Here is a 14,614-nt window from a genome sequence, read left to right on the forward strand (position 1 = left end):
TGTTTCTGTTTTGTTTTCAATGAATGAGAAAAGCACATACCCAAGCAAAATCATGGTATATGAGTTCAATAAAATATTAGGCATTGATCAAAGACTAATGGCATTGGAGAGGTAAGGCAAAAGACAAAGAATATCCTGGGTTTTTTTCTTTATTCTTATTAGTATTTTCCAAATTTTTTACAATAAACACATGCTATACTGGGCATAGATTCAAAGACCTATATTTGTTTTCACTACCAAAATGTACGTTAACAGTCGATGGCATCTTAAAAATCACTATCAGCCAAGCAGTGATTGTAATGTGGAGGCCACTGACCACAAACCTAGGGTGACTAGACAATTTTAAGCCTTTCCAGGTTTCAGTCAACAAAGCACTTAAGATCAACTGTGGAATGAAGAAGAACCCTGGATTTTATCTGAAAACTTTCCATTAAAATCTCCTTTGGAGATCATGAAAGGATAGTATCAAATATGCAGAATGAAGATCTTCAGCTTGGAAGAAAGCCCTGGAGAATATAGTAACCGACTCAAAAAACACTCTATCATTAATGCTCTCAAAGGCAGGTAAGATAATGTAGTGTGTAGAAAAATGGATGGTGACAACTAGGTTAAAAAAAAAATAAGGACTTACAAAAATAAGGCTCTGAATATAAATTAGAAATGCCTTAACCAACCTGTTTATATTTTCTTTCAGTTTTATGAAAAAGATTAAGATATGTAAAAATAACTCTCTGAAAAAGGGAAAACTTAAGTCAAATGAACATTTTAATTAATAAAGTATTATGTCAGTAGGTCAGTAGGTCTTTCTTCCTTAGAGGTACATGAAATAATGGTGTGTTTTATAATCAATGAAATACAATATTACATTTGTAATTAGAATAGAGACAAGTGCTGTGGGCTGAATTGTGTCCCCTGAAAATTCATTTATTGAAGCCCCAAATCCCCATATGATGGTATTTGGAGATGGGGCCCTTGGGAGATAATTAGTTTTAAATGACATCACGAGGGTGGGGCCCTCATGATGGAATTAGTGTCCTTCTAAGAAGGGGTACCAGAGAGCTTGTGGTCTCTCTCACCATTTGAGGACACAGGAAGGTAACCGTCTACAAAACAGAGTCTTCCCCAAAACCCAACAATACTGGTGCTCTGGTATCAGACATCTGGCCTCCAGAACTGTGAGAAAATAAATTTCTGTTTTTTAAGCCACTCAGTCCATGGTATTTTGTTATGGCAGCATGAACTAAGACAATAAGAAAACATACCATCAAACAAATATATATATTTTTAATATCTGACACTTGGAAATAAATTTTCTATATAACTCAAAAGTTATCTACAAAATTTTCTTGGGGGAGCGGTGAGAGGTAGGGACAAAGAAGCCCCTTTTAAAGTTTATTTATTTAATTTCTGTGAGAGAGAGACTGTTAGCAGGGGAGGGGCAAAGACAGAAGGAGAGAGAATCCCATCGTGACTGTCACTGTCAACGCAGAGCCCGATTTGGGGCTCAAATTCATGAACCGTGAAATCATGACCTGAGCTGAAATCAGACACTTAACCAACTGAGCCACCCAGGTGCCCAAAGACAAAAATTATTAACATATAAATTGTTCAATTTTGAGAACTGAAATAGAAGTGCAATCATCGGAAATCAGCAGTATACAGGTAGCTCTCTCCCATCCTTACTCAGGAGTTTGCATCCAGGCTCCTAGCCTCTGCTGCCGGTCGGCTCCTTATCTATAAAAACTCCAGACAAGTGCTCAAACTATTACAGCCACCTATGTATGTATCCCCTATCAGAGACATCATCCTTCCTAAGTACTCTGTGTTCCAGGACAGTCTCAGGACACAAAGACCGTCATTATATACCAAATCCAGTAGTTTGGTGTCCCCAAACTCCCTTAAAGATGGGAAACTTTTGGGGTGCCTGGGTGGCTTGGTCGGTTAAGCGTCCGACTTCGGCTCAGGTCATGATCTCACGGTCTGTGAGTTCGAGCCCCACGTCGGGCTCTGTGCTGACCGCTCAGAGCCTGCAGCCTGTTTCAGATTCTGTGTCTCCCTCTCTCTCTGCCCCTCCCCTGTTCATGCTCTGTCTCTCTCTGTCTCAAAAATAAATAAACATTAAAAAAATAAAAAAAAAAGATGGGAAACTTTGACATAAATAAACTTGAAAGTAAAGAATTAAAAACCAACTGCTCATGTCTTATTTTTACCCCTAAAATAGTGCTGCGGTCGCCAAAACTTAAAAATTCTCCAACTCTAGGGGCACATCTGGGTGGCTCAGTTGGCTAGGCATCCGACTTCAGCTCGAGCCATGACCCCACAGTTCATAGGTTCGAGGCCCGCATCAAGCTCTGTACTGACAGCTCAGAGCCTGGAGACTGCTTCAGATTCTGTGTCTCCTCCTCTCTCTGCCCCTCCCCCACTCACACTCTCTCTCAAAAATACATAAACTTTAAAAAAAAAAAAAAAGAATTCTCCGAGTCTATCTACACCAGCACCTTTAATGGCTGTTTCACAACTAGCCTGCTACCAAAGCAGGGAGAAATGTGGGATAGAGACCTACTTTCCAATGCCATGATTTCAGATGTGAATAAAGGTTTCTCAATTTAAAGCTCTACACCAAGGCTAGGGCTACCCAGCTGATTACCCCTAGTGGCCATCCATCAGCTGCAGGACAAATGCAAGGTCAAAGCCTCATCCTCCTAAGAGGAATAATAAGTTCATATCATCCTTCACAGAACAAAAAGAAAAAAAAAAGTCTATCTAGATCAAATCTTTGGTAGCTTACCTCCCCCCCTCAGAAACTATATTTTCCGGTAGCTTATATGAAATCAAGATTTTTATATTCCTGTAGAAGAGAAATAAAACCTTGGAATTCCCCTAGAAAATGCAAATTGGTCACATAAAAATTCAAATATAGAGCTTCTATGAGAATTAAGAAATTACACATGACAAAGTTCTTTGAAAACTCGATATATAGAAAATAAGACCATTGTTTGGGGGGTTTATTTGTTTACAGAAAAGCAACTTTATTTTTTAAAAAGTATTGATAGGGGCACCTGGGTGGTTCAGTTAGGTATCCAATTCTTGATCTCAGGGTCATGAGTTCAAGCTTTGCATTGGATTCCATGCTGGGCATGATGCCTACTTAAAAAAATAAAAACCAGGGGTGCCTGGGTGGCTCAGTCAGTTGAACATCTGACTTCAGCTCAGGTCATGATCTCACAGCTTGTGAGTTCGAGCCCCACATCAGGCTCTGTGCTGCTGGCTCGGAGCCTGCTTCCAATCCTGTGCCTCCCTCACTCTCTGCCCCTCCCCTGCTCACGCTCTCTCTCCCCCAAAAATAAATAAACATTAAAAAAAAAATTTTTAATAAAATAAAACAATAAATAAAAACTAGGGGTGCCTGGTGGCTCATTTGGTTAAGCAACTGACTCTTAATTTCAGCTTGGATCATGATCTCATGTTTGGTAGAACTGAACCTCATGTCAGGCTCTGCTCAGACAGCACGGAGCCTGCTTGGGATTTGCTTTCTCCCTCTCTCTCAGCTCCCCCTCCACTTGCACACACACACTGTCTCCCTCAAAGGAAGTATTTTTAAAAATTAAAATAAAAAATATTTAGGGACTCCTGGGTGACTCAGTCGGTTAAGCATCCAACTTCCGCTCACATCATGATCTTGTGTTTGTGGGTTCGAGCCCAGCATCAGACTCTGTGCTGACAGCTCAGAGCCTGGAGCCTGCTTCAAATTCTGTGCTTCCCTCTCTCTCTGCCCCTCCCCCACTTGCACTCTGTCTCCCTCTCTCTCTCAAAAATAAACATTAAAAAAATTTTTTTTAATATGGTATTTATAAATGAAATTAGATTTGACCCAAAAAACCGGACTCTGAGTTGTTACTTTGTATTTCTCTATTAAGTTTCCTACTACATTTACACATATACAGTTGGCCCTTGAACAACACAGGTTTGAACTGCATTGGTCCACTTATACGTGGATTTTTTTTCTTCAATAAATACAGTCAGTACTGTAAATATATATTTTTCTCTTCCTTAGGATTTTCCTAGCAAATTTTTTTTCTAGCTTACCTTATTTTAAGAATACAGTATATAATACTATGTATAAAATATATGTTAATAGACTGTTTATGTTATCGATAAGGCTTCCAGTCCAACAGGTTATTAGTAGTTAAGTTTTGGGGAGTGAAAAGTTACATGTTGATTTTCAACTATGTGGGGGTCGGGAATCCCTAATCCCTGCATTGTTTCGTGGTCAACTATACATGCCAAGAAGGACCCAAGTAAATAAGTGCTGCTGTTTGAGAATTCTGCCACAAACTTTATGATGGAAGTCTTGGAAGTCTTACTGGCCAAAAAACAAAGAAGATCCAGGCAGGCTCTTGATTTCACTTTCTGTGTCCAGAGCTTTCACTGATTATGCCCTTCACAGGAAACAGGCTGTTCAGGATGAACCAGCTTGGTCCATTATGTGTAGGCACCTAACACATGATAAATGCTAAGTATTTGTTCTCTTCCTTCTCTCTTTCATCCTTTATAGCTCCCTAAAACATATGGAAAAGGTACAAAGAGGATGGAAGGCAGAGCCTTCTAAACAGGAAGACCTTCATTAATTAAGGACGTGTTGAAATGAAACATCTCAGAAACTACATAAACTGTACTTAGAAATCTATTCTTAAAGCTGCTCGCTGACTCCCAAAATCTCTTTAAGCAAAGGAAAGAGGCTTTTCATTTAATTTCACAAAGAAAAAGGATAAAATGGCAGTACTTGATATAGGCTAAAAGGTAAAGGACTTCTAAAGAATAGACCACCATACAACAGACAAATGACTCAGCTTTCTCAGTTTTATTATGAGGGAAAGGGTAAAGATGGCACAAAAAGACTTCAGTATGCAAAGACGATGGCAGAGTATTTGGAAATGGGAAGTCGTGGAAAGAAGCTTCTAGAACATCACTCCTGAGAGCAGTCCCACCTTCTCTTCAAGGAAAGAACAAGAAGCTTTACAAGGGTTTTGTTTGTTCTTAAAGGCACCACACAGTGTTCTAAGGAAAGCAAAGCTCTACTGAATATTTAGCAGAAGCCATGTGTCAAGTGAGACTTCTGCAAAAAGGTCCTTGTATTTAACCTTGACAACATCCCTGTAAGGTAGCTTAGTGAATAAATTTGTCCAAATTCAAGTAAACTAGGAGGTGATCAAGCTGGGATTTGAATCTGTGACTTCTAATTCCAAAGTCTGTGCTTTTTATAGACTTTGAGACATGTATAGACAACAAAGAAAAAATGGTGAAGGAACCAATCAAACCAGAGGGAACAGCATTCCTGACTTTACCAAAAACCAACCTGGCTTCTATTCTGTTTTTATATCATGTCCCAATATTTTACAGAATTTTCTTAAGTGCCCTGGTAAAGAGAAATACAATACCTTTAGATTGAACTATTTCTGCCTGTTTTGTTGCTTGGGAAACATTTTTGGAGTCTGTTAACAACACGATACCATATATCCATAGCTCAGCAAGACAGTCACTGCACTAAATTCCTAAATAATAGTCCACAACCACAGAAAATGGGCAATGCAGCACAGAATAATCAAAAGCAGCTTCATATTTTCCAGATAAAACAAAGCATCGTTTGTATGGAGGCATTTTTAGAAGGTACCACTGAAAACCAGACTGCAGCCTGGAATGGCTTAAAATACCACATTTAACAATCACATCAGTGGCTTTTAAACTTTAGAGGCAAACAGCTTCCTTTTACTACAAATTCAAAGTGAAGGATTAGATGCAAAGCTAACAGATTAATTCAGTACACATTCAAGTTTAGAGACTATCCAATGCCTTAATTAACACCATTACAAGTGCACTTAGCCAACCAGCTGGGTTTTAACGATGAAAAGGTGAAGGTCAAATGTGTTTTTTTTTTTAATAAATTGCTTCAAACTAAGCCTCCCTGCTGAAAAAAAAGAACACAAATAATTAAACTGAAAGGAAAAGGCTAATAAACAATTATTTGGGCATATTAAGCAACCCTTCTTTACCCAGTCTATATTTTAATTGAGGCAGTGCTTCAATTAGAAGTTCGCCAAACTTTGTTCTTCTTCCTCAACTTGGAGCTTCTTCCCCACCAAAACAGAACAATTGCAAAAGTTGGATACGGCAAAAGACTACGGTTTCAAGCTTAGCACAGAGCAGAAGGGAGGGATACAGAGAGAGGGATGAACCCTCTCTAGGAGGGCAACAGGTCTTGCCTATTGCTTCCAGAAGGATGCCACTATCTCCAGGATTAAAAGAAAAAAACCCAAACTGCTAGCAACTGTAAGATGCAATTATATCAAAGATGTTAGCAAAAAATTAGGTTTCATTTCTGGGAGCCCAATAGGAAAAAAAAAAAAAAGTCCAAAAAACTAGCCAACTCATTTATTCACTCTGGAAGTGGCAGCTATTCCAAAGAGCTATCCTACAGATTTGTGCTTGGTTTCTGAAGTGGAGGGGACCTGCCAATGTCTAGGACAGAAGAATCCTCTTCAATGCATGTCTCAGTGGGAGGTGAAGTCCACCCTGTAAAAGTTAAGAAGTCAAAATACACACCTGTCCCACTTCTGCAGCTAGAACCCAGCATGGGAACCAGGCTCAGTCATTTAGATACACTTGCCCCACACTTTCAGTTATTCCTTGGCCATTTTTAACCATGTTTTCTCCCAGATGAATTTTTAAATCAATTGGCTATGTTGTGTTAAAAAAAAAAAAAATGACAGGATTTTTTTGAGCAGTGAAAATACTCTGTAGGATACTATAATAGGTACAGGTCATTACACATTTGTCCAAACTCATAGAATGTACCACATCAAGAGTGAACCCTAATGTAAACTATGGGATTTGGGTGACTGTGATGTGTCAGTGTAGGTTCATCTATCGTAACAAACGTACTACTCTGGTGGGGGTGTTGATCACGGGGGAGGCTGTGAGTAAGTGGGGGCAGAGGATATATGGGAAACCTCTGTACCTTCTGCTCAATTTTGCTATGAACCTAAAACTGCTCTAAAAGAACCATGTCTTTAGGGCACCTGGTTAAAGTATCTGACTTCGGCTCTGGTCATGATCTCACAGTTTGTGAGTTCAAACCCTGCATCAGGCTCTCTGCTGTCAGCACAGAGCCGGCTTCAGAAACTGTCCCGCTCTCTCTCAGCCCCTTCCCAACTTGCATGCATATGCTCTCTCTCTCTCTCAAAAACAAAATAAACAATGTCTTTAAAAATAAAATAGGATTTCATTAGTGATTAAATGAAATGTATAGGTAATTCTATGAGAGTTAATCGGTTTAAAATAATGCCTTTGTCCACTTGGAAAACACAGTATTTCTTTCCATTTATTCAAGTCTTCCTGTAAGTGCTTCAGCAAAGTTTCATTTTATTTTATTTTATTTTCAATGTAAGGCTTGTACATTTTTTCTTAGGTTGATCTATGAAAGTTTTTCTTTCTATTATAAAATGGGACTTTTCCCTATTGGTTTTCTAAACAGTGCTGTTCTATAGAAAAAATATTAATTCCCTACATTGCTCTTTTATCGACTCTAAACTCTTACTTGGTCCATACTTATATCAGAATACTCTCAATATACTCACAGAAATTATTTCATCTTTAAGTAGGTTTAATAATAGTAACTTGAAAGTTTTTTGATAGCAAAGGTCACTTAAAAAGACGTGGTCGCTCCTCTCTGGAGAGCTTCAAAATAAATACATTTGCTTTAGATCAAGGCCTTAACATAAGAGCAGGGAAGGGGAAAAAAAAAAATAGATGCCCTCATCTAGCTCTCCCCACGTTGTGGTTTAATATTGATTTTTGCTCCCTCGGGCCTAACTCAAGGTCAAGAGAAATACAGTACTCATTTGCACTGATGGAATGGTGGGGACAAAGCAAATGTACTTTCCCAAAAAACATTTTCAAGTTTTTAATACTGCATTCTCTGACACAGTTCAACAGCCTCCAGAAAACACGTTTTGCTTAGCTATAAGCATTCCCTACATTATAAAAAGCATAATTAAAAAAAAGAATTTCACCATTTTCAGAGTTCACCCAATGGCTTTTAACAGTTTAATACTCAACATACATTATCTCAAATACCATTATATACATATAAATTTCAATACCTAAAATTTTACCAATAATTTAAAGTACACATATGTGACACTTTCTTTTAGGGATAGGAACTGAGGATGTAATGACTTTTCAATATATATTTCTGAAAAAATGTCTGCTTTCTTTTGAAGAATACTAAATTTAACTCAGTGATTATGTTTTCCAAATTCTCAAAGCTGATTCGATTAAAAAAAAAAAGTATAGTTCAAGATTGTAAAAACAACCTACAAGACATGTATAAAAAGCGAAGCTCAGTACTTTAGACATAAATATTTCCTAAATTTCTGTAATTGTGAGTTCAAGTACATAAAAATGAATTTTCCTTTGTCTTTGCAACAAAGATTGGTTTTAATTGGAAACAGGAGAGCAAAATTTTTCCATTTGTAGGAGATATTATTACCCAAGTCTCAGAGCAGTCTCCATAGATTAACCAGCTTTAATTTACAGAGAAACTTAGCTATGATCTACTTATATAATGAGAGTTGGCACTGAACTTAACATACGATTGGTCAAATTCCAAGTATTTTCCTCAATCATCTTGTGACATAACTTCATCAAGATTTAAAATTCCATCTGCTTTGTTCCCCAACTACCACAACCAGATTCTAGTTAAGAGAAAAAAGGCACATACCATACAGATGTTTTATGAGAAATGTTCCCATTGCTTTTTCAAGTTGGTTTGCATTAGTGAAAAGCCATAGTGTGGGAATTATTATGAAGAAATGATTCAGAAAAAAACAGTAGTTGCTCTTAACAACCAGAGGGGGAAATGAACCCAAAATCACATGCTCTAAAACTGGAAAAGTTACAAATGCAAACTATGTTCACGGTCTGGCCCTTCTGAAAGGCAGGGTGCCCCACATCATTACTGTACTGTTATTTCACTGGCACTGGTCAAAGAGCATCGTGGGTCTGCTGTGAAAGACTCCATTACAAAGTAGGGAGTTTTGGCTTGGAGATCCAGGCCAGTGGTTGGGCAGCTCCAGCTAGATAGACGGCTTAGGACCCAATTTAATGCTGAAAATTCCAAAGGCATGTAAAGAAGCAACTAACAAAGTCCCTAGCATGAGTGTCAGACAAGCCAAAACTGGGCAGGGAAATTTTTTTAAACAGCTTTCAGAGAAATCAAAAGAAGGATATTTTGGCCTTGCCCCAGCAGAGGGTGAATATCCTCCTGGATAGAAATCATGTGTACTGAAAAATCTCTATAGTAACCATTCTAATTAATTACTCAAAAGGTAGGGATTGGTTTTTTAAGATTAAAAGTAGAATACGGTCTCTCGTTTCTATCGTTAAAAACTGGTTTCTTTTTTTTGTATCTGCTATACAGGTATTAATGAGAAGCTTCTAATAGAATCTTAACAGTAACTTTACAATAAAGGGTATCTTTTTTTTAAATATTTATTTGAGAGAGCGAGCATGAGCAGGGGAGGAACGGAAAGAGAGAGAGAGAGAGAGAGAAAGAGAGAGAGAGAGAGGAAGAGAGAATCCAAAGCAGGCTCTGCACTGACAGCAAGAGAGCCGGATGTGGGGCTCGAACTCACAACCGTGAGATCATGACCTGAGCCAAAGTCAGATACTCAACCAACTGAGCCACCCAGGCACTCCTAAAGACTCTACTTTTAAAGTAAGTTTGACATTTTGCAGACTTTTTGGTTTAAGGGTTAATTAATAGAAAATGCGTCTAAATTCCATATAACTAAAAAGTTTAAGCCCACCTATTCTCTTAAGTACAGAAACAACACATATTAACATGATCCTTAACATTACATAACATACATTATGAATCACACACACACATTACATAGTAACATTATGTAATAAAAGCTATTGCAACATCTTTTCAATTGAATAGTTAACTATAATTCAGTGATGTTTTGGTAATAAGTGTACTTATTTATACTTTGATAGAAATTTCAGGACGCCTGGTGGCTCAGTCAGTGAAGCGTCCAACTCTTGATCTCGGCTCAGGTCATCATCTCACCATTCATGCGTGAGACCAAGCCCCGTGCTGGGCTCTGCACTGTGAGCATGAAGTATCCCTGCTTAAGATTCTCTCTCCCTCTTTCTCTCTCTCTCTCTCTCTCTCTCTCTCTCTCTCTCTCTCTCTCTCTCTCGCTCTCCCCCTTCCTGGCATGTGTGCGCACACACATGCTCTCTCTCTAAATAAACATTAAAAAAATAGAAATTAAAACTGCAATGTTATTCAGTATACAATAACTCAGAAAACCAGCCACTCTCCAACTCCAGATCATCATGAGTTTGCAGAGTGAAACAGCACATCTTGGGGAAATCAATCAATGCTAACAGATTTTTTATTGTACAATAAAATGGTAAAAAATATGTAATTTTCCTAGCAAGAGAAACAGACCACTAGTGGCCACCAAAATAACCGTAGAGGAGTTTATCACATGGAATGCAGTGAAGAGTCACAATGACTACATATGCACCAGAACTCTATCAACAGGAATGAAATCCAAGGCAAATTAAGTAGCTCTCATCATAATGAAAACTAGCAGTCTGGCACTGAGTGAGGCTACACCTGTTAGGCGGAAAATTTGATACTCAAAAGAGGAGGACCAGTCAGCCAGCAGTTGGTCAAACATATAAAATGAAATCGTGTGTGGGAAACGGGAAAGAGCTTTCTAGAAATCAAATTCCTGGACACACCTGCTATCCCTCCATGTCTTAACTCTGACTGCCTCTGGATCTGAATGTTCTGTTAAAATTATGAACCTTCCAAGCGTTCTGCGGAAAGGATTTGGTTCGTAACCCAAACTCAGTTTTCAAAGTCACTTCCCATAAAAGAGCTCAGAAATGTATTTAATTTCTCATGGCTTCCAGGATTATGTGCATTCTCACCCAGAGCACTCCTTGGGACCCATTCCCGATGCAAGGGCATCCGTCCAGCCTAGAGTGAGCAGGTGTTGATGTCCCATACCCACCTGCTTGTTCAGCTCATTCCTGTACGTACCTGTCTCCTTCCTGCTCCCCTTTCCTCCCTCTCGGCTCTTTTTCAGCACAGCCTTTAACATTTTCAACACTCTTTTGCTTCTAAAGAGAAAAGGAGGGGAGGGAAGAGGAATTAAGGGTTATGAGTTGGAATATAACTTGCATACTGACACAAAAGATAACCTGTGCCCTAACACATTGCTTAGGAGAATATAAAGGTACCTTGAGTTTTACATTATTTTTCTCTGAAGAGACTAAGATGGGAAACTAAATGCTAAAGACACAAGGAGTATTTTATAACATTTAATGAAGTGATCAGAAGTTCACTGTCTTGTTATAAAAGTTTAAAAAAAAAAAAAAACTCACACCAGGGCATTCTCAGCATTCCACATCTAATTAAGGTTACGAGGCTAAATCTGGGCACGTTACTGTAAGATGTTTGGCACAGGAATTCAGGTCTCCTAACCCCAGTTCATCAAAAGAAAACATTAGAACAGAGAATCAACAAGATAATGGTTAAGAAGAAAGCTACATGTTTAAAGGCACGTTTTGCAGATGCTACTGATTATATAACCACAAGGAAAACGTTTTGTAAGTTTATCAGATTAAAACATAACCTTATAAACATTTATAAAATAAATACAATGGAAACACATTTTAAAGCTGATGTCAGGGGACCCAATCAAACAGCATACATTACAGTGGGTTTTTACTACATATAGTTAGGACTTGGGGTAGGGGGTGGGAGGGTTGGGGATGGGGAAGAAAGTAGAACCGTCTGTGGTGCTACAGCTGAATCCTTTAAACGATAAGCTGCATTTTTAAACAGGGTTGTACTGAGCATGTAAAAACACCACAATGGCCCAGGCCTAAGATGAAACCTAAAACCATCCCTATAGCAAAAGACAGACAAAGGGCCATTATTTCATCGCTGAGTCTCCAGTAGCTCTCTTCCCTCCAGGAACTCAGAGGAGATGGCTGGACAACTCCCAGTGGTCATGAATCCGAGTAGGTTGTGTTACCCATCACACCGTTGTTAACGCACTAAGGACAGGAAGGTGGAAGGCAAGCAGGTTGCTCTTGGAAAAAAGGAGAGAGAGAGAGAGAGAGAGAGAGAGAGAGAGGAGAGGAGAGAAGGGAAAGAGGGAGAAACTGCTGGGGAGAAGAGGGCTCCACCTGCCTAGTGAGCTTGAATGCTTGAAATGGCCTCAATGTAACTAACACCCCGCACAACTGCTCAATCCCAGAGTGAAACAGAGCCTTTGTGGGGACCACGGAGAGCCAAGAGTCTCAAAGTGCTGCCATTCACAGAGTCACACAACATAAGCACACAGCATGACCTTCTATCATTTGGTCCAGGCCTGTATTTATTTTTCCAAGCCCTTTGTTTCCCTGACGAAGAAACAGAGACCCTGGAAGGCTGACTGCCCAGGGTCACACAGCTAATTAACAGCAGGGCCAGAATCCAAATCTGCAGGCCCCCAACAAGGGTCTTCCAACACACTGCCTCTCCTCTCAGAAAGTGAAAGCTTTGGGCAAGAGCAATCAAACCAACAAACAAAAATCAACAACAAATCAACCCACCCTAGAGATACCAGGAAGACAGTATTTTAAGCAGAATTTGGAGAAAGCTAAAGTTTAATGGAGTTAAATCACTTTACAAAACAAGTCTCCACACACAAAAGGCTTACAGTCTAATTTTTTTTAAAAAGTCTGCTTCAGTGAGGGGCGCCCGGGTGGCTCAGTCAGTTGAGTGTCCGACTCTTGGTTTTGGCTCAGGTCATGATCTCACAGTTTGTAGGTTCATGCCCTGTGTCAAGCTCTGTGCTGACAGCATGGAGCCTGCTATGGATTCTCTCTCTGCCCCTCGACCCCACTCAGGCACACCCATGTTCTTTCTCTCTCAGAATAAATTTAAAAACTTAAAAAAATTAAAATGCTACTTCAGCAAAGATTTGTGTTTCACCTGAAGGGCAAGCACTGAACCTGGGAAGACCACCAAATTGTGGCAACACCAATTTCTATGATCATGCTTAAAAGAAACACTGAAATATGTTGTGTAAAAAATGGTGGACAAAATTCAATAATAGATGCCTGCTAAGCTCAGATTTTTTCTTTTCCAAATCAATCAACCTTCAAGGTTTGTCATTTAACAAAGACAACATACTTCAAAAATAAAAGAAAATTATTGATGGAGTCGTGCCAACAGAGCTAGGCTATGGTCCCTTAGTGAGCTCTCCCAGAGCCCTGTACTTCCCTGGACCACAGACTGGCTCAGACCCCACCATGGCAGTGAGGCTGCCCCTGATTAATCACCCTGGTCATCTCCAACCCACAGCATATCTGCTTTGCCATGGGAAAGACATGTCCCACAGGGCGAGGACTAGGAGACACAGGCTTGGGCATCTCATCCCAGACTCCCTGGATGCCTACTTTGGGGAGCTCAGCTATTTTCAGGATAGTCACATCTTCCATATCAGTGGTCTTGAGTTAAGGGAAAGAGGCTATCAGATAGCACTGTAATTTTTCTTCCCAGTTCCTGCTTTCCTCCATAAATAGCAAGTCAAGGGGAAAAACTTAAATTTTTTTTCCAAGACTTATTCGAACTATGACCTGGAGAAACTTTAACTAAGTGTACCTGAGTACAAAAGTAACTTCAGCTTCTATTTCTTTAAATTATATACTTTCGAGGAAGAGAGAAAAGACTAGCCCCTAGATCAGGCTCTGAAATTCTCTAATGGGGGAAAAGTTGCTATAATTTTCATTTAAAAGAAAATAAAATGTGAATAAATAATGTTAACCCTAGACAACCAATGACCTGAAGTGACCTAGATTTCCTTATTTTCCTACTATCATTCAACATCTAAGTTTCCCAAATACCATAGGTTCTTCCTTTTAAAATGCCCAGAAGTTAAATAAACTACCAAGCTTACTTTCACTTTTTGGATTTCTCCTTTAACACAAAGTCTTTGGGGATAGGCACAACATCTCCATGTTATGTGTTAGCATTCTACACAGTAATTACAATGATATGCAAATTATAACAAAGATCACCCTAAGTAAAACAGGGAGGATTTAAATGCAAGACCAAATCTGTTCTGGTTTGCAGTCACAATGGCAGCATCGTAACCATGACCACCTTGTCTGAAATCACAGAGTAACATAGCGTTAAAATTCTCCTCTTCTGGAGTGCCATACTGCCTGTTTACACAATTCCAAGTGGAATCTGTGAGCTGAGGGCAGGGACTGTGCTAATTCTTTAATACAAACAGAAGCCAGAACACAGGCTTCGTACCCACTCTGTTCTCCATATTTGTTGACAGATTTAACTAGGCTGCAATGAACACAGATGAGCGACTTCCTCCAAATCAAGCAATAAGCCAACATTTATAGCAGTTTATAAGTTACAAGGAACATTCCTATAGATTTTCATTCACAAGAAACACAGAAACAGAAAACACAGTTAAATTCATGTGACATCAGGCAACGAGACAGTAGGGAAGGAATGCTACAT

General features: G+C 39.2%; 1 protein-coding gene across 7 annotated transcripts in view; it reads right to left on the reverse strand.

The window, feature by feature from the left end:
- The window catches only part of TANC1 (tetratricopeptide repeat, ankyrin repeat and coiled-coil containing 1), a 242,642-nt gene that overhangs the window by 152,137 nt on the left and 75,891 nt on the right, over positions 1 to 14,614 (reverse strand). For all 7 annotated transcript variants that reach the window (XM_047870166.1, XM_047870169.1, XM_047870167.1 and 4 more), the window contains one exon: positions 11,123 to 11,202. In XM_047870166.1, coding sequence (XP_047726122.1) covers positions 11,123 to 11,183 — 61 coding nt within the window. In that variant the 5' untranslated portion in view covers positions 11,184 to 11,202. The remainder of the gene's footprint in view (positions 1 to 11,122; positions 11,203 to 14,614) is intronic.

This window comes from Prionailurus viverrinus, chromosome C1 (genome assembly GCF_022837055.1).
Source record: "Prionailurus viverrinus isolate Anna chromosome C1, UM_Priviv_1.0, whole genome shotgun sequence".
In the NCBI taxonomy this organism is placed as follows: Eukaryota; Metazoa; Chordata; class Mammalia; order Carnivora; family Felidae; genus Prionailurus; species Prionailurus viverrinus.